General features: G+C 29.0%; 3 protein-coding genes across 12 annotated transcripts; 1 reads left to right on the forward strand and 2 right to left on the reverse strand.

Annotated features, from left to right (window-relative positions):
- Window positions 1–363: 363 nt before the first annotated feature.
- Window positions 364–7,837, reverse strand: LOC127069916 (transportin-3). Of its 4 annotated transcripts, none has more exons than XR_007783786.1 (19): window positions 7,177–7,837; window positions 6,602–6,805; window positions 6,332–6,489; window positions 6,184–6,256; window positions 5,973–6,110; window positions 5,691–5,908; window positions 5,472–5,616; window positions 5,248–5,394; window positions 4,934–5,169; window positions 4,712–4,851; window positions 4,453–4,644; window positions 4,126–4,364; window positions 3,902–4,042; window positions 3,621–3,832; window positions 3,378–3,534; window positions 3,120–3,287; window positions 2,938–3,050; window positions 2,657–2,840; window positions 364–543 (listed from the first exon to the last, which is right to left on the reverse strand). XR_007783786.1 is itself a non-coding variant. In XM_051007627.1 (18 exons), exons 1-18 carry the CDS (start codon window positions 7,291–7,293, stop codon window positions 2,780–2,782), a joined length of 2,859 nt encoding a protein of 952 aa, XP_050863584.1. In that variant the 5' UTR covers window positions 7,294–7,837; the 3' UTR covers window positions 364–2,779. The 4 variants fall into 4 exon arrangements, 1 of the variants encoding a protein (XP_050863584.1); XR_007783787.1 differs by having other exon boundaries at window positions 364–560; XR_007783785.1 differs by having other exon boundaries at window positions 364–1,912.
- A 352-nt stretch (window positions 7,838–8,189) lies between these two features.
- Window positions 8,190–19,929, forward strand: LOC127069920 (protein quick-to-court). Of its 7 annotated transcripts, XM_051007642.1 has the most exons (11): window positions 8,190–8,833; window positions 9,079–9,190; window positions 10,635–10,747; window positions 11,444–12,047; window positions 14,508–14,780; window positions 14,860–15,408; window positions 15,541–15,777; window positions 15,890–15,988; window positions 16,542–16,643; window positions 17,282–17,359; window positions 17,721–19,929. In XM_051007642.1, exons 4-11 carry the CDS (start codon window positions 11,478–11,480, stop codon window positions 17,928–17,930), a joined length of 2,118 nt encoding a protein of 705 aa, XP_050863599.1. In that variant the 5' UTR covers window positions 8,190–8,833; window positions 9,079–9,190; window positions 10,635–10,747; window positions 11,444–11,477; the 3' UTR covers window positions 17,931–19,929. The 7 variants fall into 7 exon arrangements, with proteins under 7 accessions (XP_050863599.1, XP_050863597.1, XP_050863598.1 ...); XM_051007640.1 differs by lacking the exon at window positions 9,079–9,190; XM_051007641.1 differs by lacking the exon at window positions 9,079–9,190 and having other exon boundaries at window positions 10,635–10,668.
- Window positions 19,930–20,002: 73 nt separating this feature from the next.
- LOC127069932 (60S ribosomal protein L11) lies at window positions 20,003–21,536 on the reverse strand. The gene is made up of 5 exons (XM_051007678.1): window positions 21,516–21,536; window positions 20,918–21,082; window positions 20,672–20,821; window positions 20,439–20,586; window positions 20,003–20,184 (listed from the first exon to the last, which is right to left on the reverse strand). The coding sequence occupies exons 1-5, from the start codon at window positions 21,519–21,521 to the stop codon at window positions 20,057–20,059; spliced, it is 597 nt and encodes a 198-aa protein (XP_050863635.1). The 5' UTR covers window positions 21,522–21,536; the 3' UTR covers window positions 20,003–20,056.
- Between the last annotated feature and the right edge of the window lie 2,141 nt (window positions 21,537–23,677).

The following is a 23,677-nucleotide window of genomic DNA, read 5'->3' on the forward strand; positions in this document are numbered from 1 at the left end:
TTAATCGTTTCTATCTCTAAGATCGTATAGATCTGTTCTTCAATGATATATAGCATTATATCTCAGTAATTTTTTTATAAAAATCTTTTTGTATATAGTTGTTACCCACAAAAGAAACGTATCTAAAAATAAATCAATTTAGTTCAGACTCGTAGAGCAAAAAAAAAAGCTAACATCCGATCACTTATAAAAATTCTATAAATAATATAGTTCATGTGTGTGTCCTATGTGTGTGCGTGTATATATATATATATATATATACACACGCACATACATACATATACGCGCACATAGGCATATATACAGTAATATATAAAAAGAAAATACTGATTTTTAAAATTGAATATATATATACATAGTATATAAAATTTTCTGATAACTTTTTTAATGAACATAACTACATTTGCATGGCATGTTTAGAATGAAACGTTTTAAGTCTACGAGCCAGTCGTTCCATAGATAGATGAAATGATCGTGAATCACCTCCTGAGCTTGGAATGTCGGAGCCGTGCGTCGTGCCACTCTGCATTCTTCGCGTGTTGTCTGCAAGAAACCGTGTGCTGTTGTATCGTATGAGAGAAGTGTATACGTTGGCATATTGTCCTTAAATTCATTTCACTACATTCTATTTTCTAATTAAATTAATCAGCTTAATATTACGTTCGTTATGAGTCGAGTAAAAGTTATTTTACTGATTGACTCATTGATTGATTGATTGATTGATTGATTGATTGATTTGTTATTGATTTATTTATTTATTTAGGTAAAAAATATCGCTTTATTTCAATTATCTTCATTATCTGTCATTACAAAATGAAGCAGTGTTTAAACTGTCATTAATAAATGCTAAATCGGTATTTATATATCGATGTACATCACAATTGAATTTCAGTTTAAACATCAATGATAGTACATTAAAGATAGTCCTGCATAGTATCTTAAGTTCTGTACTATAAAGTATGCTATATGTACACGATAACATTCCATGACAAACTTGAACTTTATCTTTGCTTTCGTAAACAATCTGTACAATTTAAGAATAGCGCGCTCTATAGCTTGTTAAATTAAATATATCAAGAATGTAAGCTTCTAAACTTATTTTTATATATCTGAATGTGTATTATACTTATAATTGCGTTATCCTTATATAAATATGATTTTATTACACAGAAAAGCAGTCGTTACACATACAGATTTCATTTCTGTATAGTAATAGTAGTAGTTTGGAACTATAGTACGAAGTTGTTATATTAATACAATAACATTTTTATACATCATTGAAACTTTTCTGTGTAGATTTTTATCATTTAATACGTACCCCGTGATTATAAAGAAATAGTATTGGAGCATTTTTTTTTAAGATTGGCTCTACTATTTACTTTGAAATTTTGATGAGATAGTTGTCATTGTATTAGAAAGAATAAGCAGTTCTTTTTTTTTTCTTTCTTTCTTTTCTTTTTTCTTAAGAAGTTCAGTGTGTTTATATGAAACGTCAAAAATTTTTTAATACAATCTTACATAGATCTTCCATGAAAGAATTTTCACTTAAATATATTTTTCAAAGAAAATTTTATATAAATTGATTTCAATATCATGCGCTTGTACATTTTCAATCCATAGTTTCTCATAAATATAATAATGATATAGCGAGTTAACAAATTCATAACTGAGATACTCTGCAATTTATGTATCATGTTAATCGTAATATTATAATTATAAAATCTGTGTCTCCAAAGTGTGAAAAGTTAAATACGGTTATAACTTCGATTAGATGGAAAATAAAAAGAGATATTGCATATTACAATCTGATGGTCAAAAATTAAAAATATTTCTCTTTTTTTTTTTCCCCCTTACAGCTGATACAAGTTAGACGCATGTATACATAAATTTCTTACTTTCCATCCCTCTTTCTCTAAAATATTTTTATAAGAAAATATATGTTTATGTATGTTATTACAATCAAATTAATAAAATGTAATTATGTGTTTCATAATATTAATAAGATTGAAAGTAAATAAAAAAATTTATCATTAAATGTCCAAAATATTCTACTAACTCCATATCATTTTACAAAGTATGTATTTATATTTTGTTTTAACTATCAACTATATTAATTTGATTAACCAAAAAAAAAATCGTAAGAGATGACTAGATATTTACCTATTATATAATAGGTAATATAAAAACAGAGAAATATAGTTCTGAAATAGTTGAACAGTCAAAAAGGTTTTTATGCAAAAAAAGTTAGTGTTTCTATTAAAAATCATATTTTATCATTTGAAAATATTTATTTTTTCCAATTTTTGTTTGTGTATATTTGTGCGATTATATATATTAAAAACGAAAAAAGGTAATAAATTATATTTTAAAAAATTCTTTTTTAAAACGACATAATACTTGAAAAAAAAAAAGAAATAAATTCAAATGTTATAGTTTATTATAGAAATAAAATTTTTGTACATACTTTGCAAATAAATAAGTAGATAGAATGAACATATATATATATATATATGTATATATATATATATATACACACACTCACACGCACACACAGACACAAATGTATGTATGTATGTATGTCTGTATGTATGTTTTATTTTATAGATTTCCGCGAAACTGCTTTTTTCTCCATAACAGTTATATAAAGTTAACTTACCAGTTAACAACACCCTTGTAGGTTCTCATCACTTTCGGTTGTAATTGCATAGGGGTATTGCATGTTGGAAGAACTTTACTAGTTATTAGTTCTTGTTAATCATTGATAAAAAATCAAGTTGCATCAACGATATAAACGCGCGAAGTATCTTAGGGCAACTGTCACAGGTTTAGCTATATCAGCTCTAAAATAATAAATACAAATTATATATATAACATTTAGCTATACTATATATTAGCTATTCTCATTAACTTAATATTAAAAGAGTAATTTTATTATACCTTGTAACGGTATTATGGAATTCAACAAGTTGTTCGTTTGTTGCCGTAGGAGATCCATCCGCATTTTGAGTTGGCATTGATTTTATAGCTTCTTCTAACCATTTTGATAAAAGCTACGAATAATAATACATTTTAGATTATTTTAGATTTTATTGTACAACTTTTATTATATGATAACGTACCTGCCTATCGGCTAAATTAAGTTCAACGATAACGTCTGCAACATCGGATAACATGTACGAAGATAACGAGAATACAGAAGCATGAAGAAGTCTCATAACTAATGTTTGACCTTTTTCTAATATTATTCCTCTCACTAATTGTCGTCGTATCGAGTAATCCGGATGTGACTAAAAATATTGATTATAACAAAAGATATATACATAATTTAAATAACGAAAATATTCTAAATAGAAATTGTAAACACTGTAAATAAATACCTGAAGCATTCTACCACTATATAAAAGATCATAAAAGAATTTCATTACTGAAGCATTAGCATCTCTATGATCTAAACTACATGCCATCAAAGCACAGTCAATTACACTTCCGATTATTGATGAATGTAGAAAAGGAATAGGTACTCTTTGTAGAAACCTATTGAAATAATAAAATTGTGTTTCATTCATTATGTATTAAAAAAATAATATAATATATAATATAATATCGTCAAAATTTTATACCTAGCGCATAATCTGAAGAGGTCGTCTATAGTATCAGGATGATCTTTTAAACCATCGTCTTGTTGAAGAATCGTAAAAGTAGGTCCGATAAAAGCTTCCAACATACTCAGTAATCCTGGCAAACATTCCGTTTCAAAAGCATATTCGTCGACTAATATGGAACCAAGATATAAGAAACAACTATGTTGATGCGCGGAATATAATTGTACAATCTGTAAAAAAAAAATTATAAAAATGATTACAATAGGTATATGAAATATTTTTATAATATTATTATGTACCTGTTTTACAAGTGGCTCAAGGAGATGTGCGGAATATTTGCCTACACATCTAACAGCGAACCTTAAACAACGACAACATCTTTCCATAAGTCTTGCATCGTGCTGATATTCTGTACATACATTTGACAATACTGGCCACATCTGTTAATAAATATCAATTATATGACACGAGTTAACTCTCTCTCTCTCTCTTATAATAAAAATATATTCTATTCATGACTTACTTCAGTAACAACATTCTGACAGGGATGTGGTTCGTTTGAATCCCGGATTAGAGGATTAGTGTACCTAAATATTACTGCTAATCTATCTAACCATATCACAGGATCAGTCTTTGTTCCCTTTTCTATTGGTACTTTATTTTGCAAAAGCTCGCAAAGTGGTATAGCTTGAAACCAACATAATTCTTTCATCGCTGGGGTAATTTCTGCTCTTGGTAATCTTGCCAAAACTAATGCTGCACCTATAAATCATTATATATTATTCTATCAATTATCTTGATTATTATATTTATAGTTTAAAAAATTAGTATATAATAAATAGAATACTACCTTTTAGCAGTCCAATAGCAGAATCATTACTTATACCAAAACTATCAAGAGAGCGTGCAATTTGCAACAATCCAGGGAAATGTGGTCCCATACGTATTGCACATGCAGTACAAATGCTTAAAAGTGCACCGGATGCTGCAGTTCCTAATCCTTTTTGACTTAGACAAGCCAATAAAGTATTTAGTATTGGTTCTGTAATAATCATTTAAATTATAATATACAAGATACTAATATTAGCGTGAACACACATTACGCTTACCTAATGTTTGGGGATGACTGTCTATCCATTCACATAATTCTCCTAACAAAAGAATGCTTGTATGTCGTACAGCAATATGAGTGTTTTCTGGTAAATTAAGGATTGCTTCAACTACTTTTGGAACAACGTCATTTTCCTCTCTGTATAATCAAATGGAATAAATATTAAAAATAGTTCTTAATATTTTATTAGTTATTGCTATTACGTATTAATATAACTCACGGTAGTATATTTTTAGCAACTGCTTGCATTACAAAAAGCGCAGCCTCTATAGAATCCCAAGTAGGAGTTTGAACGGGTAGTCCTTGTGGACCAGGACCACCTGTTAATGAAGAAAACATTTGTCTGAAACAATGACTGCTGCCAACTACAAATATTACGTCTTTTATGAGTTCTGATACGCGATTTCTAAATTCTGCAAACTCTTCTCCTCCTCCACCTTCTTCTACTAAACCAAGCTATAATAAATTAATTAATATATTAGTGTTTTATATATATATATATATTAATTTTAAATTATAAAATTTCTCACTCACATGATCTGGTTCCATTTGGCAATGCCTACAAAGTGCACCGATTAATCGTTCAATGTGTGGTCGAAATACGAGATTAAGTTCATCGTCATTTTTTTGATAAAGGACTTCTGATAATCGATACCAAAGATGAAAAGTTATTTGTGCGACCTAAAAAGCACGATGAAAATTATTGTCAGAAATAATAAATACGAATATTTATTCTCCAATATATATGAATTACAAACTTCATAATCGTGATGTCCAAGACACATGAGAACAAGATCAAGAATCTTGATAGCATAATGACTTTTTCTATCCATACTACCTTCTATGATAGTATCGATAAATGTTTCGGCCAATTCCGTAAAAACACGACAATAGTTAATAGATCTGTGTAAAAAAAAATGATTTTATATATTAATTGCTATAATAATGAAAAAATATTTCAATAACTTTTAATTTACTTTTCCATATCTTCGTGAACGACAGATAAATGATATGGTTGTTCTAAATCCATTACATTACTAAAAAGACACATTTGTAATTGTTGAAATTGAGCACTTGGTTCGCTATTATTATCTCGACTACTATTACTATCTTCTTCTAATGCTTGTAGGATAACGCACATACAATCTGCAGCAGCTTCGTGTAATTGAGAACCAGCCATATGATTACCCAATACCTATAATAATTTACATACGAATACAATAACTTAATATAAATCTTTAAATATTATAAATACTTACTTGAAATACGTATGTCACAACTTCACTCGTTGGTATAGTCTGAAGAGGTATAGCACGAACAGTAATCCAACTAGTAAAACATCGAAGAATAGTAACTCGTATTTGTACATTATCACCGCCATCTTTCAAACACATTTTCTGAAATAATTTGATATAATATTTATTTTTCATTCATTAATTTTTCATTTATAACTCTACTAAAGTTACGTACCAAGAATTCTGTAACTGTATCAGCAGTCGCAATAAGCTCTACCAATACGTGTTGTCTTCTGTTGGCTCCTAATCTACATTATATATAAATTATATTAATAAAAGCAAAGAAATATTTTGTTTGTATACTTTATAATATTTTTTTATACCTAAGAGATTTTGACTTTACTTCTTCTGGAAGTACAGTCATAATCTCTAGCAATGGCCAAAGACTGCTGCTTGTTCTTCCGAACCTGTTAATTAAATCTATAACAGGTTTCTGCCACGATGACATTTGTAACGCAAGAGCTGCCAATGCTAAACATAACTGTAAGTAATAAGAAATATGAAATACATCTTCTTTCCTTGAAATATATAAAAGAAAAAATTTATAACAGTTTTAATTTAAGAAACAAAATATTTAAGTTATATATATAAACCTGTGTAACAATGGCAGAATTGGTATGTTCATTAATTTGTGATATATGTTCCATTAAAGAATCGCGCAAAGAAGTATGAGCTTCTAAAGGTAACTCATGAAAGGATAATTGTATTTTTGTACGCATAGTTTGTGCAGCAAAATAACAAGACTCTATGTCTCTCTTTTGCTGCAACATTTCGTCAGATATTTTCCATGCAAATACCTAAAAATGATAAATTAATAAGATGCTTGTTTGATGTATCTAATAAATATATATATAGATATATATTAAAATTCTTATATATATCGATGGAATTAATACATATAATGATCAGTTTCAAATGCTACAACGATCTATACATTATATCTTTATTATAAATACAACAGTTTTATTATAATAAAGTAAAAAGATTTCACAAAGATCAGAGGTTAAAAAGTGTTATTAACGTGTTTTCTATTAGACGCAACTGAGCATTCGTATGAACCGCACAAAAATTTAATATGGCAAATAAGAATATATAATCAATAAAGATATTACTAATAATAATATCATTGGTAATATAATATAGACATCAGGTTGAATTAATAACTTACTGATTTTTGCAATTCTCCAAGCCATAATGATGCTTTCCCAGAATCGGATGGATTTGAATTATTGTATAAGGAATATACAGCTTGATAGACAGTTTCCAAAGCAGGTGGAGAATCCATAGTTCAGATAATAATTTTTCTCCGATAAATCTCCATACAGTTGATGATTCCTACTGACAACAGATCTACTCGCGTTTCTGGATGATGATCTTCCAACCTGTACAAGCCGCGAAAATCTACGTTCGCATTGTCGGTATGTACATTACGAAAACGTAATTTTTCCTAACATTTTCTGTTTTATCGACTAACTAAAGGAGATTGAGAGATTAAGCGAACTGAAAACGAGTGAGGGGATATAACCGGTCGTCCATAATTTTACCACATTATTTTTTTTTACAAACAATTTTCTTTCTTCATATAAATTATTATTATTATTAAATATCCTGAATCTCCATAGTCACGAAAAGTGAAGACAAAAAATTTGAAGTCGCACGATAAATCTTGAAGAAACACTGCACGTTCAATCTTTTTTTCGAAATATCGACAATATCACAGTATCGAAATCACAATTGCCAACCTTTGTATCAACGCCATCTCGATTGTCGTCCAAAATATTTCTTTCTCTTTCTTTCTTTCTCTGTTCTCCTTCATTTTTTTCTTCTTCTTCTTCTTCTTTTTTTTTTTTAAACAAATTTCATTCCTAAATAACAAACGTTCATATAAAATAAATGATAAGTAATAAATAACATAAAATAATCATTTAGGAATTTGCTTTTATCTGAAAAAAAAAATCAGACACGGGTTAATTGAAAAACGTCATTATACAATTTTGAAATAATACTTTTGAATAATTCGCGATAGGAGCGCCACTCGTTGAAAATAACCATGTTGCTTGATACTTCAACTTTTCATCGCTAAGATGTCGCTAGTAGTCAAAGAGAGCGGAGAGATCACGTGACACGGACGTTTCATAATTTTCCGTCGCTAACGTAACAACGCTGACTGCAGCCGACGCGTTTTCATGAGCGTTATAGAGTTCCTCGTTGTCGTCGTCGTTGTCTCGTGACGTTCCTCAACGTCCCTACTATTTCTTAACAATCTGTTATTATATATTTAGCTTCAATAAATCGTAATATATATATATACATATATGTATACGTCGTCATAGAAAAAAAAATCGTTATTCGTAATAAGGAAAGTATTTCATTAGAAGAAATCGTTCGAACAATTATAGAAATATTTAATATTAGAAATGTGATAGACACACCAAGGTGCATCGATCAACCTTCATGAGAAAGGGGGTGAGAAATCTTTTCAGAATGACAAGTGCGAATTAACGAGTGCATAGATATTTTCAGGAGTATCGTTAAACTCCGCGTTGTAGGAAGTTTCAATGCGCGGCAAAAAAGAAAAAAAAAATATATATATATATATATAAGTGTTTAGAAAGTGAAACGTTTTCTTTCTATATCCAAGTGAATTTTCTAAAGCATTTTGTCCAAGTGATTTCTCTAGAATGAAACTATATGAAGTATGAAACTTTTTTGTTGCTACGAAACGATTGTCAAACTTGTTAAGTGTACTCGTATGTACGTGTGTGTGTATGACTGTGTTGGTGTGTGTAAATAAAAGAGAAGGAAATTGGACTTTATCGATGTTTGTAAGTAAAATTTAAGCTTTAATTTCTTGCAAGTGAATAGATAAGATTAAACGATATCTAAGTGAATGCATACTAACACGTGTGAACATATATATATATATATATATATATATATATATATATATAATATCGGTAGAAGTAAAATAAATTAATACCAAAGGTAAATATTTAAAAAAAATATTTAAATAAAGAATTAGAATGTCTAATTTTGTAGGATAATAATTTTTATTATCGCGTGTGATTAGGTACAAGGCACTTTGCCAACAATATGGTTTAACGAGAACAGCGAGTAAATCGTTCGACCAATCAGAATCGTTTGTTCACGTAGGAGGGACACATACCGTTCAAAAGATTTTTGTAAATATATATATTTATGTTTGAAAATACATTACATAAAAATATCTATGATGATCGAGATTGTATAAAACAGACGATATGTATACGTATGTTTTTATGTATTTTTTTATAAGAAAATACGAACACTCCATAACATGACTGCAGCAAAAGTCTCGAAATAGAATGGAGAATGATCGATTTCTTTCTCCCGATAGCTACTACTCGTTTTCTCGTTTCAACCTATTTTCTCCTTTGCAATGAAGTTCTCTGTGTCTGTGAATATCTTTCCTGTTTTTATTAACGTAACAATATCTCCTATAAATTGCAATTTTTCGTATTTAAAAAAAAAAAGAAGAAAACTATAATCGATGACGTAATTGTTCGCTGCGAACATGCAACTCATTCCATATTTTTTTGTTTCTTTTTTTTTCCTTCTCTTCTTTTCTCTCTCTCTCTCTTTTTTTTATGTATTTCTTATTTTCAATCATTATTACATTTGACTCGAGTAGTAAAATGTTTTACTTCACTAAATACGTTCAGATACTTTTACTTTTTAGATTGAATCAAAATAAATAAATGAGAATTCCTTGTGTAAAATAATACTTTCAAACATATGAATACAATCGTCTATTCTATTCTATTCTATTCTATTCTTTTTTTAGAAATAATTTTTCTAATCTCTCACGTAATTATTTAGCCTTGTGAACGTATTTAATTAATGGTTAAAATGGAGGAAGAAAATAGACGTTCCTCATATTCTTTTTTTTTTCTCTCTCTCTCTTTCTCTCTTTTTTTTTTATAACTGCATCGCGGTCTCAGCCTTGTAACTTAATTAACGTTCAACGAGTTTAACAAGCCTGACAGACGCGCTCTTACAACCTATATATATGTATATCAAATAATATCATGCAATTTATAAGGAAATACATGTTAAAATCGTCGATTCCTTCGTTATTTTTGTTCCTCCATTAGAATTTCTCTACGGTATGTTTAATAGGTTAATAAACACTTCTCCATATCTTTTTTCTTTTTTTTTTTTTTATTTTATTTTAAATAAAACTAACGTAGTCACTGAGCGTGTTCCGAAGTCAAGATACCGCTTTAACATAGTTACGCTTTGATAAGCATAGCCTTTTTTATTTCTATTTCATTACGAAACGAATAAAAATAAAAAAGAAACAAAAAATAACTGAAAAAGAAATAAAAAAAGATTTTATGTACCGTTATATAACCAACTTTCTAATATAAAACAAAAAGAAAATACAACGTTAAAAACTTGACACAACCTTTAAATGCATTACTTGATTTCGTTAAAAAAAAAAAAAAAACACATATTAAACAGATGAATTATATGATATACATATTTTACATTAAATATTAAATTACATTAAATAGGATAAGCGTAAAAATAGTTTTAGAAATAATTTATCGTAATTCTTTCCCTTTCTTTTTTGTTTTGTTTCAGATTGGAAAACTACAAGCTAAACTACGATAGAACAGTAATTGATTTTTATAATTGCTTAGGAATTTTTGGATTCACCCTGTATATTGTAATTTTGTAATTATATGGAGCTAAAGGTTATATTTTTTTTGTAATATATTAAATATAAATTTCATTTTCTTTTTCTTTTTTCTTTTTTTTTACATAACGGAATAATGTATGTATGTGTGTATATGTATTTTTCTTTTTCTATTTGCATCCATCTCTCTTATCATATTTCCTACAAGGATATTATTCTATTCGGTGAAAGGGAATTTTCTTGTGGTGAACGATCATGCATGTAATATTTCGATATCCGATATCTATCTATCTATCTATCTATCTATCTATCTATTTGAAATAAACAGAGAAAAATATAAATATACTTTTAAATTGGTGCATACACGCACAACTAGAAATGGTAATCTAATATCTTGCCAACGTTGCTTTCCTATCAAAGTAAACGTTCTACAGAAAACTGAGGAAACAAAAATGAGTTTCGAGTTTGAATTCTAAGAAAAAGAAAAATTGGAGAGGAAATAGATTTCGAATAAAGTTTTCCAATAGTACAATATATACAAAACAACAAATTCGTGAATTTCGCAAATTTCAACTCGATTCACATCAGTATAATTAATTCCTATTTCTCAGACTTTCTCTATACCCATATATAATATACAGATCGTTCTAATCACAAGATTGTATAAAATAGAAAGAAAAACCTTTCTATTTTCTAAAGAATCGTTAAAAGAGCCTAAAAGGATCTAATTTTCTGAAAATATTGATCTGTTTAGAAATCAGTCAACAATAGTATCGATTGACAAAAGAATGAATTGGACGAACAGAATGGCGCGTCACGGTAGCGAGAGATCCTTACATACTTTACATTCCATGCATCCTGTTCGTACTTCAATTATCCACAATAACAATAACAACAACAACAACAACAACGATTCAACAACAATGAATCATTCAAGAAATATAGTCAGTCCAAGCAAAGCTATTTGCAGTAGTCCAGAAATCGACGCTTTACTCGATGGTTCTATCGATGGAGTTTCAATATTATCAAGTACTATGAATTCATCGAGCAATACCACCATAGTTCCTGGTTCCTCTCCGTTAGCTTTGGACTCTCGTATACCCAGACCATCATCTAATAACGTTCTGCGCCGTTCCTCGAGCATGCGCATCCGTGGTGAACGGCTTCCAGCACATCATTCTCGACCCACTACTACTACCACCACCTCGGCTCTTCTTGGCCAACATCACCAACACCACTACCGTCGTCACAACCATCTTTTGCTACAGCAGCAGCAGCAGCAGCAGCAACATCCTGATCATCGTATCTTTCCGGTCATCACGGAGAATGGAACCGACTCGCCAAGACAACGATCTCTTGTAAGTAATTTTTTTAATATATTTTATACATAAATCCATCCTTTCTTTCTATTTTCATTTTATTTCTAAATTTCGACCGATTGCTGCGCTCGAATACTTTCTTTTGCGTTTTAACTTTATCTTATGTATGAGTGAACGATAAACATATTTCATTATTATCGTCATTCATCGTCGTTAATATATTTTATAATAATTTTGAAACGAACGACTTTTTTTTTTGTTTTTACCGTTAGTGTAAGATTCAATAATTCTTCCTACTACGTATTCGGAAACCTTATCAAGAGAATCGGTAGATCTCATTGGCCTAAACGCCTTCCACTGCTGTCTTTTTATATACTTTGCGTATATTTCGCATAGAACGTTCACAACATTTTCTTTGTTTTTTGGTGATATAGTCGGAGTTCAAAAGATTAATGATAATATTTATTTTCGTTATAAACATCGTTATCTTTGATCAGAAAAGCTAAGTAAACGTTCTTCCATAATAAAATTTAATATACACATACACAGATATGTCAACTGATCTATAGATTTATATTACGTTGTCCTTGATTCCTTTAAGAAGAATAACAATTTATTATTATTTTTTCACGTGATCATAAAAATGAGGAGGAAAAATTAATTGGCATTTTAAATCATACATTAGTATATATATATACACACATATGTATTGCGTGTTTCTAAACGATATAAAAACGGATATCATTATTTTGAGTACAATTACAAAATGTAAGTATTTTTTCTACCTCTTTATTTCTGTATTGTAATACTTGCCTTTTGATTACGTGACTTCTCACTGGTTTTAGCCGTCCAACAGGTAGATATTTACACACACGTAGAGATCGTATATTTTTAAAGAGATATGAACGTTTTAAACGTAAAGAGATCTATCTTATGGATGTAAGAGCTCGTAATTATTACTATTATTAGTATGGAAAAATTCATGTATTATAAGATGGACATAATTTTAAATATGTATATACACACGTATATGTGTGTGTGTGTACTTAAAAGATTAATACCATCGTAACAAAAAGTAAGAACGCAAGATCCAATTTATCTTGGCTAACATAAGTATACAATGCTTATCGATCTTATCAATGTTATCTTTGTCCATGAAATTCCCATATTTCTTCTTTATTCTTCATACGTAAAAAGACGACGCGCGTGTATGTAATTGACAACTTATTATCATGTCTTAATTGATTTATTATTTCTCTTTCAATAATTTCATTTTTGAATTAATTTATAGACGTATTTTCTATTACCATGACCTAATCAAACGAATTACACAATAAACTAATTTTCGAAGATTCTTCACTCTTTATAATCGTTATATATTCAATTGACTAACGATGAATTCTTTTCTTCTACTTTCCTTTTCTTAAATTCACCTGACAGTGCCAAAAAATGTCTTTTCTTTTTTTTTCTTCTTTTTTTCTCCCTGGAAATTCTCTTTAATAGAAATGTCGAATAAATTTTACTAAACTTTTCTCTTACTCTTAAAATAACGTTCATTTGGAATGATAAAAGAGAACGATGCTGAATAGTTGGCAAAGAGAAAAAAAAAAAAAAAGAAAGGAAGAAAGAAAGAAAGAAAGAAAAGACTAGGAAGTAGTATCTTCCACCTTTCTGAATTATCTATCACCTTAGAAGGAGAGAGAAAGAGAAAGAGAGAGGTAGAGCAAGAGAGAGAGAGAGAAAGAGAAGGAAAAGGAGAAGAAATAGGAGGGAGGAAAAAAGATAGAGATAGAGAGAAAGAGAGGGTGGAAATTGTAGTGGGAGTACTAAGAGAAACATAGGAAGCCACGAAGAAGGCTCCCTGACCTTTCTCAACCAACGCGTCGGCGCAGATCGTTTTTCTCCCTCGCACTAGTAGACCAGATTCAACATCCAGAGTTGACCGTGCTAAAAAAGCTTTGGGTTCAGGAGCCTAACGACATGTCAGTTATATCTTCTAATCATTTTCTTCTCTTTTTTACCATGGATACGATCATACAAATTTCTTCGAAGATTCATTCAGTTTTCAAACTTTTATCCGAAGATAGTATATAATAGATAGAGAAAGAGAGAGGGAGAAAGAGAGAGACGTATGGATTCACAAGATTATAGGAATTCTCGTAGTTGTCCATCGGTTGGTATCTTCTCGTTTTAGTCTATACATCTAGAAATATTATAATAAAGATGTTAATTAAATATTGAAGAGATATAAATGGAAAGTTTGTTATATATATACATATATAGTAACTTGTAAAAATGATAGAAACGAATTTTTTTTAATTATAGGAATTAATAATGTTAAAAATTTATCTGAGAAGTTTTCATTATTATGATCATTGTTATTGTTATTATTATTATTATTATTATTATTAGTAGTAGTAGTAGTAGTAGTAGTAGTAGTAATGGTAATAGTAATATCAGTATTAATATTATTATTAGTATTATTATTAACTATTGTAGAGCCTCTCACTGACACCAGCTAGGCCGCGAACAGGACACGCGGCCTCAGGAACAACACCAGGAGCAGATGACAGTGATGCAGAGAGCGTGAGAAGTTACGGAAGTGCATGCAGCACCGCAAGTGCCTGCGATCATGCTTCCTTTGCTTTGAACGGTACTACTTGGTCCGGTCGATCACGAAAGTACGTTGTCCATTGTTCTAATCATACCGGAGACAATGAACAGTATCTTACACCGACACAAAGGGCCGCCAGACAAATTAGGAAATTTCAGGTGAGTTCAAGTTTATCTTTTTTAAAAGAAGAAACAACAAAAACAAGAGGAATTAAAATGATCATAATTTTTGTTATAGGCTCTTTTGAAGGAAGCAAGAATAGAGATCGAAGAAAAAAATCGAGAGATCGTTCGATTAACTAAAGAGGTCGTTGAATTACGATTGTATAAAGCATCATTGAATAGTCCTGATGAAAGAACCGACAGTAGCGATGCTCTTACTGTACGTGAAAACAATCCTTTTTCACCGGAATCACCATGCAAAGATCTTTTAGAGGAAGGTTCATTCGAAAAGGTCGCTAGTCCAGAAACTCCGGATAAACGTGCCCAATCGGATGTACCATCCTCTTTAGCAGATTCAGGACATTTTGAAGACGGCTCCGTCCACTCGAAAGATTCTGTGTGCCTACCGGAAACGGTACCCGAACTTTCTGGTAATAATCCTCCATCCAACCTAAGTCAAGATGAACCTAAAGACGCTAGTAGATCCGTCTCTGTTGTGGATAGTAGTCCTGAGAGAGACGAAGAAAGACGTCGATTGGTTGATCATTATGAAAGCAGAATCGAAGAAATGCACCGAAGACATATCGATGAAATGCAGGAATTGAAACAGAAGCACAATGATAAGGTAATCGAATGAGAATATTTTTTCTCTCTCTCTCTCTCTCTCTCTCTCTCTTCTCTTTTGAATTTCTCTCTTATCTTTTTGTTGGCGTAGATTCATCCATTCATCCATATTTATTTATGTTTGATGATATAGGTAGAGAGCTTGTTAAATCAACTATCTGAAGTTAATACTCGCTATTGCGAGGTAAGGCCGTCCGTTGATGCTGCGGAAGCTCGCACTAGAGAGTTGGAAGTGGAATTGGAGGCTGTGAAAAATGAACTGGATAAGAAGAAAGCTTTAATTAAAGAGCAAGAAGAAAAGGATAAACAAATGTACCTGAAAGTGCATGCGAATGAACAAGAAACTGCACGCACTGAAAAAACTGATCAGGTGACGATAAAACATCTGTTTTCTCTCTCACTTTTATTTCTCTCTGTCTCTCCGTGTGTCTGTGTCTGTATGTATTAATTTTCTTAATGTTTCTTACATGTCAAATTTATAGATACCTGAAAATGCACAGCAAAAATCATCCTCGAAAGTTAACGTCACCGATTTACAACAAGAATTAACAGTTACAAAAGCAGAATTAGACAAAATTAAGGTAATCTATATTATTATTATATACCTGTTATTGTGAAAATTGTGTAGATGGAATTGTATTGATCTCTATTTGACACATTCGAGTTGTTTCAGAATGAGAACACGTCATGATTCGTTTTGGTTTTAAATACAATATGATGAAAGCAATGAGAATGTTTTAGCAAATAGAATTGAATCACAATTACAAGTGTTATGTAGACTTTCAAATCTCCTCTCAAATGCATACATCAAAAAACTTAGTTCTATATTCTTTAGATATTTAAAGAAGTATTCTTTCTTAAAGATTTTCATAACTTTTTATATATAGTACATACTTGTTCGTTTAATAAAATGTATGTATTTATAAGGAGAATAGTAAAAACCATTTCACTTTTCTAGTATCGTAATAGTGAAGCTTATTGTTTCACATATTGAATTCACTGCGTTAGTTCATCAACATCTGCATTGATCGAACGCATGCATCGCTCTCTGCCTACAGAATTTTATTATTCATAATTCACTATCTTTTTGTACTAACGATGTATCACTTTTTTTGGTCGCCGCTCACACTCCAGGATACAAGCTACTCGCCTGAACCTCACATTTCAGCCGATCGTAGCCAAAATTTATTAAGCGCTCAGGAGGCTGTTTCTCTCTGGGTCCTTGGCACACGTAAGGTCTGTATTCTTGTTCGACTGACACGTGAAGAATCTTCATTCATTTTCTCTGTTGTACAACTGCGTTGCATTTGCTCGCATATAGTGCACAGATCTTCCTATTATTACTTTAATTTGCAAGATCGTTCAATTTTCCATCGCTTGAAAAATTGCATACATTAAAACATATACGCATATATCAATATATATATATATATATATATATATATATATATATATATATATATATGGTTACATGACAAAATTTCTTTTTTTATCTCCATATGTTCAGTAAAAATTTCGACAATTATTTTAGTCCCATACATAACATATGTTCCTTCTTTTATCAAAGTAATTTTATTTATTTGCACTTTCATGTATATATGTAGCTTTTTTCGATTTGTAAATATCTTTAAATAAAAGCATGATTCTTAATGACAGTATATTGTTTATCATCATAGACATGTTTATTCATATACATTAACGATCTAAGCAAATTTTGTTTTTGTATTTTTTATTTCTTCTCTTCCTTTTCATCAAATAATGATGGAATTTAGAACAATTTTGTATAAAAAGTTTAAAGTACATCTTCTTCTGTGATGGCTTTGCTCTTAAAATCTGCATGTTGATTGTCAAGCACAAATGTAGATGGTTTACAGTTTACACTACAATACATCGCTCTTAGATCGGGCCATACAGTGCACTTGGAAGAAACAGCCTCTTATAATTCAATCGATGTAAGTTTGCACGTGCTTAGAGCAATGCACGCTTCCAATATTTATATTTGTATAAAACTTGCCTGATACTTCTTCATATTGGATCCAGAAATAATAAAATTATAAAAGATTATTATTATATATAAATATGATTAATTAAAAAAACCAATATGTTATATGCGTGAAGGTAATTTTCATAGAACATATTCTGATATTACTGGATTCATCTGCAATAAATATATTATTTTACTTTTTAGAGAAAAATATTCACTGTTTGATAATATGCACACAACGCATAAATATAAAATGGAATATATATTAATAACAATATATATATTAGCATTTTTATTTTTTTTTTTTTTTTCTTTCTTTTATATATTAGGCAATGTATCGGAGTATTGTGGAATCAAAATACAAGAAGGATGAATTGGATCTTGTAATCACCTTGCAGTTTCTAAAATCAGCATTTTATTACTTCCTGACTGATAAGGAAAATCATCGTGGACATCTGAATGCCATCGAAAGTATCTTGGGTTTTACCGAAGCTGAGAAACACAACATTGATAAAATTTATGGATCTGTAAGAAAATAACTTATACAACTTTATAGAAAACGATGTATATCATTGTTAAAGACATACGGTGTAACATGTTCTCCATTTATCACTTTTTTTAATATAATATTTATAATTTTATATACAGATATTGATATAGAGAACTAAACATATATTTGTCTCAATGATTAAAAAGAAACATTATTTTCTATTTACATAGGTTCACATTGAAAAAGTATATACTGATTGTACTTATATTTTTAATAATTTTTTTTCTAATGGATAAAATGAACACTGTATGTCATATACCTTTATCATACTGCTGCTGGTTAGCAGACAATTTGAATGATTTTAAACAGTTTTAATAATATGTATTTCAACTTTTGCTATGCGATGAAAAACATTTTGAAATTGTAAATGTATATGCGTATGATACAAATTTAATAGTCTTCATATTATATGGTAGTTATATGTATATTGATTTCCATCAATGGATATGTATTTCATAAAGAATACATGGGATAAGTTATTATTTAATATAGGAACTTCTTTAATAGAATTTTTTTTTATGTTCTATTTAAAATTACACAACTATATTTTTAGATACAAATTTCTAATTAATAATATTTAATTATTATTTATCGCGATATGATTATTAATATAATGTACTGGACCCTAAGGCCTATTTATATAACTGTCTGAAAAAACAAAAATAATAAAAGATTATTTTTCATATTAATATTTGAAATACATATCCACATTGTATATTCATACAAATATTAGAATATAAAAATAACTATATATACTATAAAGCCACGAAATATTTCTATTGGAGAGTAGGATATTTTACGTTTGCATAGAATTAAAACGTGTTAGAAATTAATTAGATTAATAAATAAAATAATTTAAAGTCTTATTAAAATCAAAGAAAAATCTAAATTATAATTATACCTAAATTTGGTGGCATATTACATTGAAGTAATAAGGAGACTGAGAAGATTGCCTTTTTATCTGCTTATCTGCTTGATCTTGCCTTTAATCTGCTTATTATCTAGTATTATAGAAAAATCCACAGTGAAAGTGTTATTAAGCGAATATACTATAAAAATTAAGAAAAGAAAAAAATATAAGTACACTAACTACATATATATATATATATATCGTACTTCCTGGATAGATTTTTTTGCACCAATAACTATTATTTTAATGTATTCTTTACTGCCAACATTTTATTACTGAACACTTCCATCGGTAACAGTATTCCACTGTGATATATTGACTTACTTTTAAATTATTTATAATATTACAAGTACATTAATTGGTGAAATATTCCTGAATAAATCTTGTTAAAAAATGATATGAATATAATCATTAACGATAAAAAGGATTATATTCACATTATGCAATAATTTATATAAAAACCAAAGATATTTCGAGCAGCCTATTTATCTCATTGTATTACATTTGATAACTTCATATTTTCCTTTAACTATTTAAATTAAAATATCTTGTAAAGATAACCAAGGTGAGCTCTGAACATAAAATTGGCATTAAAATTTAAACTTTTTCTTATTACTCGGATGTTATTACAAATAAAATTTCAATTTATAAAATTATATGTTCCTATGGTGCCAATGCTGTGAAAATTAATTAACCAAACATAATATATTAATCAAAGCAACACTGTTTTTATATATAACCTTAAATGGAAGACTAAGTAATTAAATTATTATTATATGATGTAATTTGACTTATTTTGAGATGCACATAATATAAGTTAATGTAACCAACTATAAGTTTGAAATAATCTTTTATAGATATAAAATAGTTATTACAAAAGAAGAAAGTAATCATATCTATAGATAAATAATATATACGAAATATTCTGTCTGCATTCATATAGTTTCTTCACTCGTTGTCGTTAATAGACATTAATACTTGTTCAGAGCTCTGATATGAATATGTGGAACTGAATGTAGAGTATGTAAATAATTCTATAATAAAGTACGAATAAAATCTAAACAAATATTCAACTACATACTACTTCTGCGTTAATAACTATCTAAAAAAAAAAGGAATATTAAAGACAATTAAAAAATATACCCCACGTGTTAGAATTTTTTAATATTTTTTATAAGATAATCGTAAAATACAATATTTGTACATTACTTTTTCCCAGCAATTATGATACCGTCATATTTCTGTTGGAACCATTTCATTGCATCTTCTTTAGTTAGTCTATGAGGGAAACCAACTTTGCCAGTTTTTCTTCGTCTGTGAGCTACGTTGAAACCTACAAATTTATAAATACATACAAAGTTGAAATGTTTTTGATATAGAAGAAAAGAAAATTTTTATATATATATTAAAATGTAGATTCAGTTAAGTAACACACCCAGTATAAGAAGTGGGCATGAGTTGCAAATATGAAACATTTATTTTAGCACATGTTTTACAATAATAGACATCGTCAATGAATAACCAAGATATCTATGATACCAGATAATGTGCAACGAATGTGTTATTAATTAATAAAAAGTAACTAACCTGGACGTCCAAGTACAACGTAGAAGTCCAAACCATAAATACCAATGCTAGGATCGTATTTAATACCTAAATCAATGTGTTCTTGGATACCAAATCCAAAGTTTCCAGTACCTGAGAAGTTTTCTCTTCTCAATTCGTACTCGCGTACCTAGTACAGTGTAATGATACAATAATTAATAATTATACGGATAATCGAAAGAAAGAAAATAACGAAAGATGCTATGTAAACTAACTTTTAAACCACGTTCAAGAATCTCCTCGGCTTTCACTCCACGAACGGTACAGTGTACAGCAATTTTTTCATTACGACGGATACCAAAAGAACGTACAGTATACCTTGCTTTGGAGAAAACTGGTTGTTGTCCAGTTAACTGTTCCAACACCTGTTATCCAAATTGATACTCAATGTTATTTTGTTATTACTTTTACTTAAGTTTCAAATTATTAATAAATTATTCGTACTTTTTAAAACAACATACCTTTGCTGCTCTTGTTAGTCTGTCGCCAGATTCACCAACACAAATGTTCAAACATAACTTTCGAATTCTAACTTCACGCATAACATTCTTGGATGCATCTTTTGGTTCTTTCTTTGTCCTCTTTTCAGTTTTCTCTACTTTTTTCTCAGTAGCTTTCTTTACGTCCTATAATCAAATAAGTATTACAATTAATACTCATGAAAATACACCTTCAGATAGACTCATGCAGTAGCAGTAGAATAAAGGTTATAGAAATTTTGTTACGATTATAAAACGATAATAACAACTTCAAATTATAGAAAACGATTAAATTGTAGGAAGAAAGAGTATTTAAAAAAGAAAAAAAGATTATATTGAAATAATCATTTTTCGAAGGTTATGATCGCAATGCACGCTGATCAAAAACAACATGTAAGACCGACAGACTGATACATATAAACAGGTAAACATGTTGACTTAACTAACAAAGAATATAATTTTTAATCAGATAAAAGCAATATTTCGCTCACTATACATAAAACAATAATAAAATAAAAAGGATGAAGGCGATATATTAAGATATTTTCGATTGATTTTCGTACGAGAATTACACACTCACCGCCATGATGAATAGAAAAGATCGATGACCGATGCGCACTCTGGTGTATGATATTTGAATTACTCTACATATATCTCGAATCGAACGAGTGTTCGATAATACGATTAGTAATACGTAATACAATTTTGTAATGAATAAAATTTGTAACTAAATAAACTTTTAGAAACATTTATTAAATAAATTATTAAATATTTTAATCCAACTAAAATATTATTGAACTTTATGTGTTCAATAATATTTTATTAATATATATAATACGAATGAATTTTCTACAAAATTGTATAACACATATTTTATACAGTATATTTATATAATAGAAACATATTTATTTAATTCTAATTATTTATTAATTTATTTGTTATTATTAATATCAATATAAATAAATAGAATGTATTAGTTGCTCTATTGACTAGGTTTTGAGAATCCGCCCAAATTAATCCGTCATCTCTCTTTTTCAAATCGTACAAAAGACTGCATAGATATGTTATATGTAAATTCGAGTTAATTTGTATTTCATTATTTAATTAATTTTTGTACATTTTATTCAATTGTTATAAATATTCAATGTGACATAAGAACAACAAGAAATTGCAGTCGCTTTAACCAAACAATGGAAATGAAGAATTCAATGCATTTTATTCTGAATTATCATTTCTAATGATTAAAGGTATAAAAGGAAATATATATTACTTTAAAAAAGTTGTTCTCATAATTAATAATAAATAATCACAAACAGATTATTATTATTTTTTATAAAATAATATATAATAATATATAAAATAAGAACTTTATAAGTTTACTTGAATTTCAAGTTATATTCTAATGATGAAATGGTATGTAATATGTAATTTCATTACATAAATGAATTCTATTCGTTGTTGAAACATTAAAATAATTGTATGATCTCCAACCATATGAATTAAAAATTATTATGAATGGAACATAAACTATATAATATATATGAGGATTAAAAAAATAATATATATAAAGACTTTCACATAAGTTTTTTAATCATAGTTATTATTATCGTTAATATCCATATAATTATCAATAACTACAGTAAAACACAAAACAAAAATGGTGATATCTGTACATTCTCCTTAAGTGATTAACATAAACTTTTTTTTTTGTATACCAGTAGTAGTGTCTACTTTTATAGGAAGAAACTAAATCAAAATATTCACAGATAATTTACAAGATAGGTGAGGCGTTTATTGGACGCACGCATCGCGAATCCGAATATTCTTTTCTCTCTCACTCATACACACTCGCACACACCCAGGCAGGATAGATACATACATACACGTTATCACACACTCTCTCTCTCTCTCTCTCTCTCTCTTTCTCTCTCTCTCTCTCTCTCTCTCTCTCGCTCTCGCTCTCTCGCTCTCTCCCCTCTCTCTCTCTCTCTCTCTCTCTCTTATCTCGCATATATAAAACATTTATTTTCATCTTCTTTTCTTTTTTCCCTTGTTTGTTTCTTCAATCAATTGCGAGGGCGAATAATTGTAATTGAAAAAAGAAAATAAACAAACAAAAAGTATGGAATAAAAAAATTAGAAATAAAATTATCAAAAAAAAAAAAAACAGAAAAGAAAAAAAGAATTATTAAAAAAGAAAAGAAAAGAAAAGAAAAAAGCGTTCCCATTGGAAACAAATTTATTATTTAACGCGATGCGTGCGACGCATTCGCGCGCTCGATATATTATACTTACTTGTACCTGTAATATTATATATATATATGCTTACTTAATTTTTTTTTTTTTCTTTAATTTCTTTTTTATACTCGCAACTCGCTCGCTCACTTATACTTCTACACTGTACATATGCACAACGCATCTTTTACACTGTACATGCACACGCAATATCCACGAGTAATCCGCGCTGCCTTACACCTTTAATTATATAATATTGTTTAGGGATAGGCAGAAGAAAGGGCGGGAAACGTTAAAAAAAATATATATATATGTTTGTGTATATGTATATAAAAAAATAAAAAAAATAAAAAAAAAGATAATAAAATGCAAAGAACGAACATGGCGGAGGAGGAGTCGTCGAGTAATCAACGAATTCTTAATTCCCTTTACGACGTTTGAAAAATTCGTTGTTTACTCGAATGTTTTTTCGAATTACAAAATTAAGAAAAAAAGTTACGTTATACT

Source organism: Vespula vulgaris, chromosome 17, assembly GCF_905475345.1.
Source record: "Vespula vulgaris chromosome 17, iyVesVulg1.1, whole genome shotgun sequence".
In the NCBI taxonomy this organism is placed as follows: domain Eukaryota; kingdom Metazoa; phylum Arthropoda; class Insecta; order Hymenoptera; family Vespidae; genus Vespula; species Vespula vulgaris.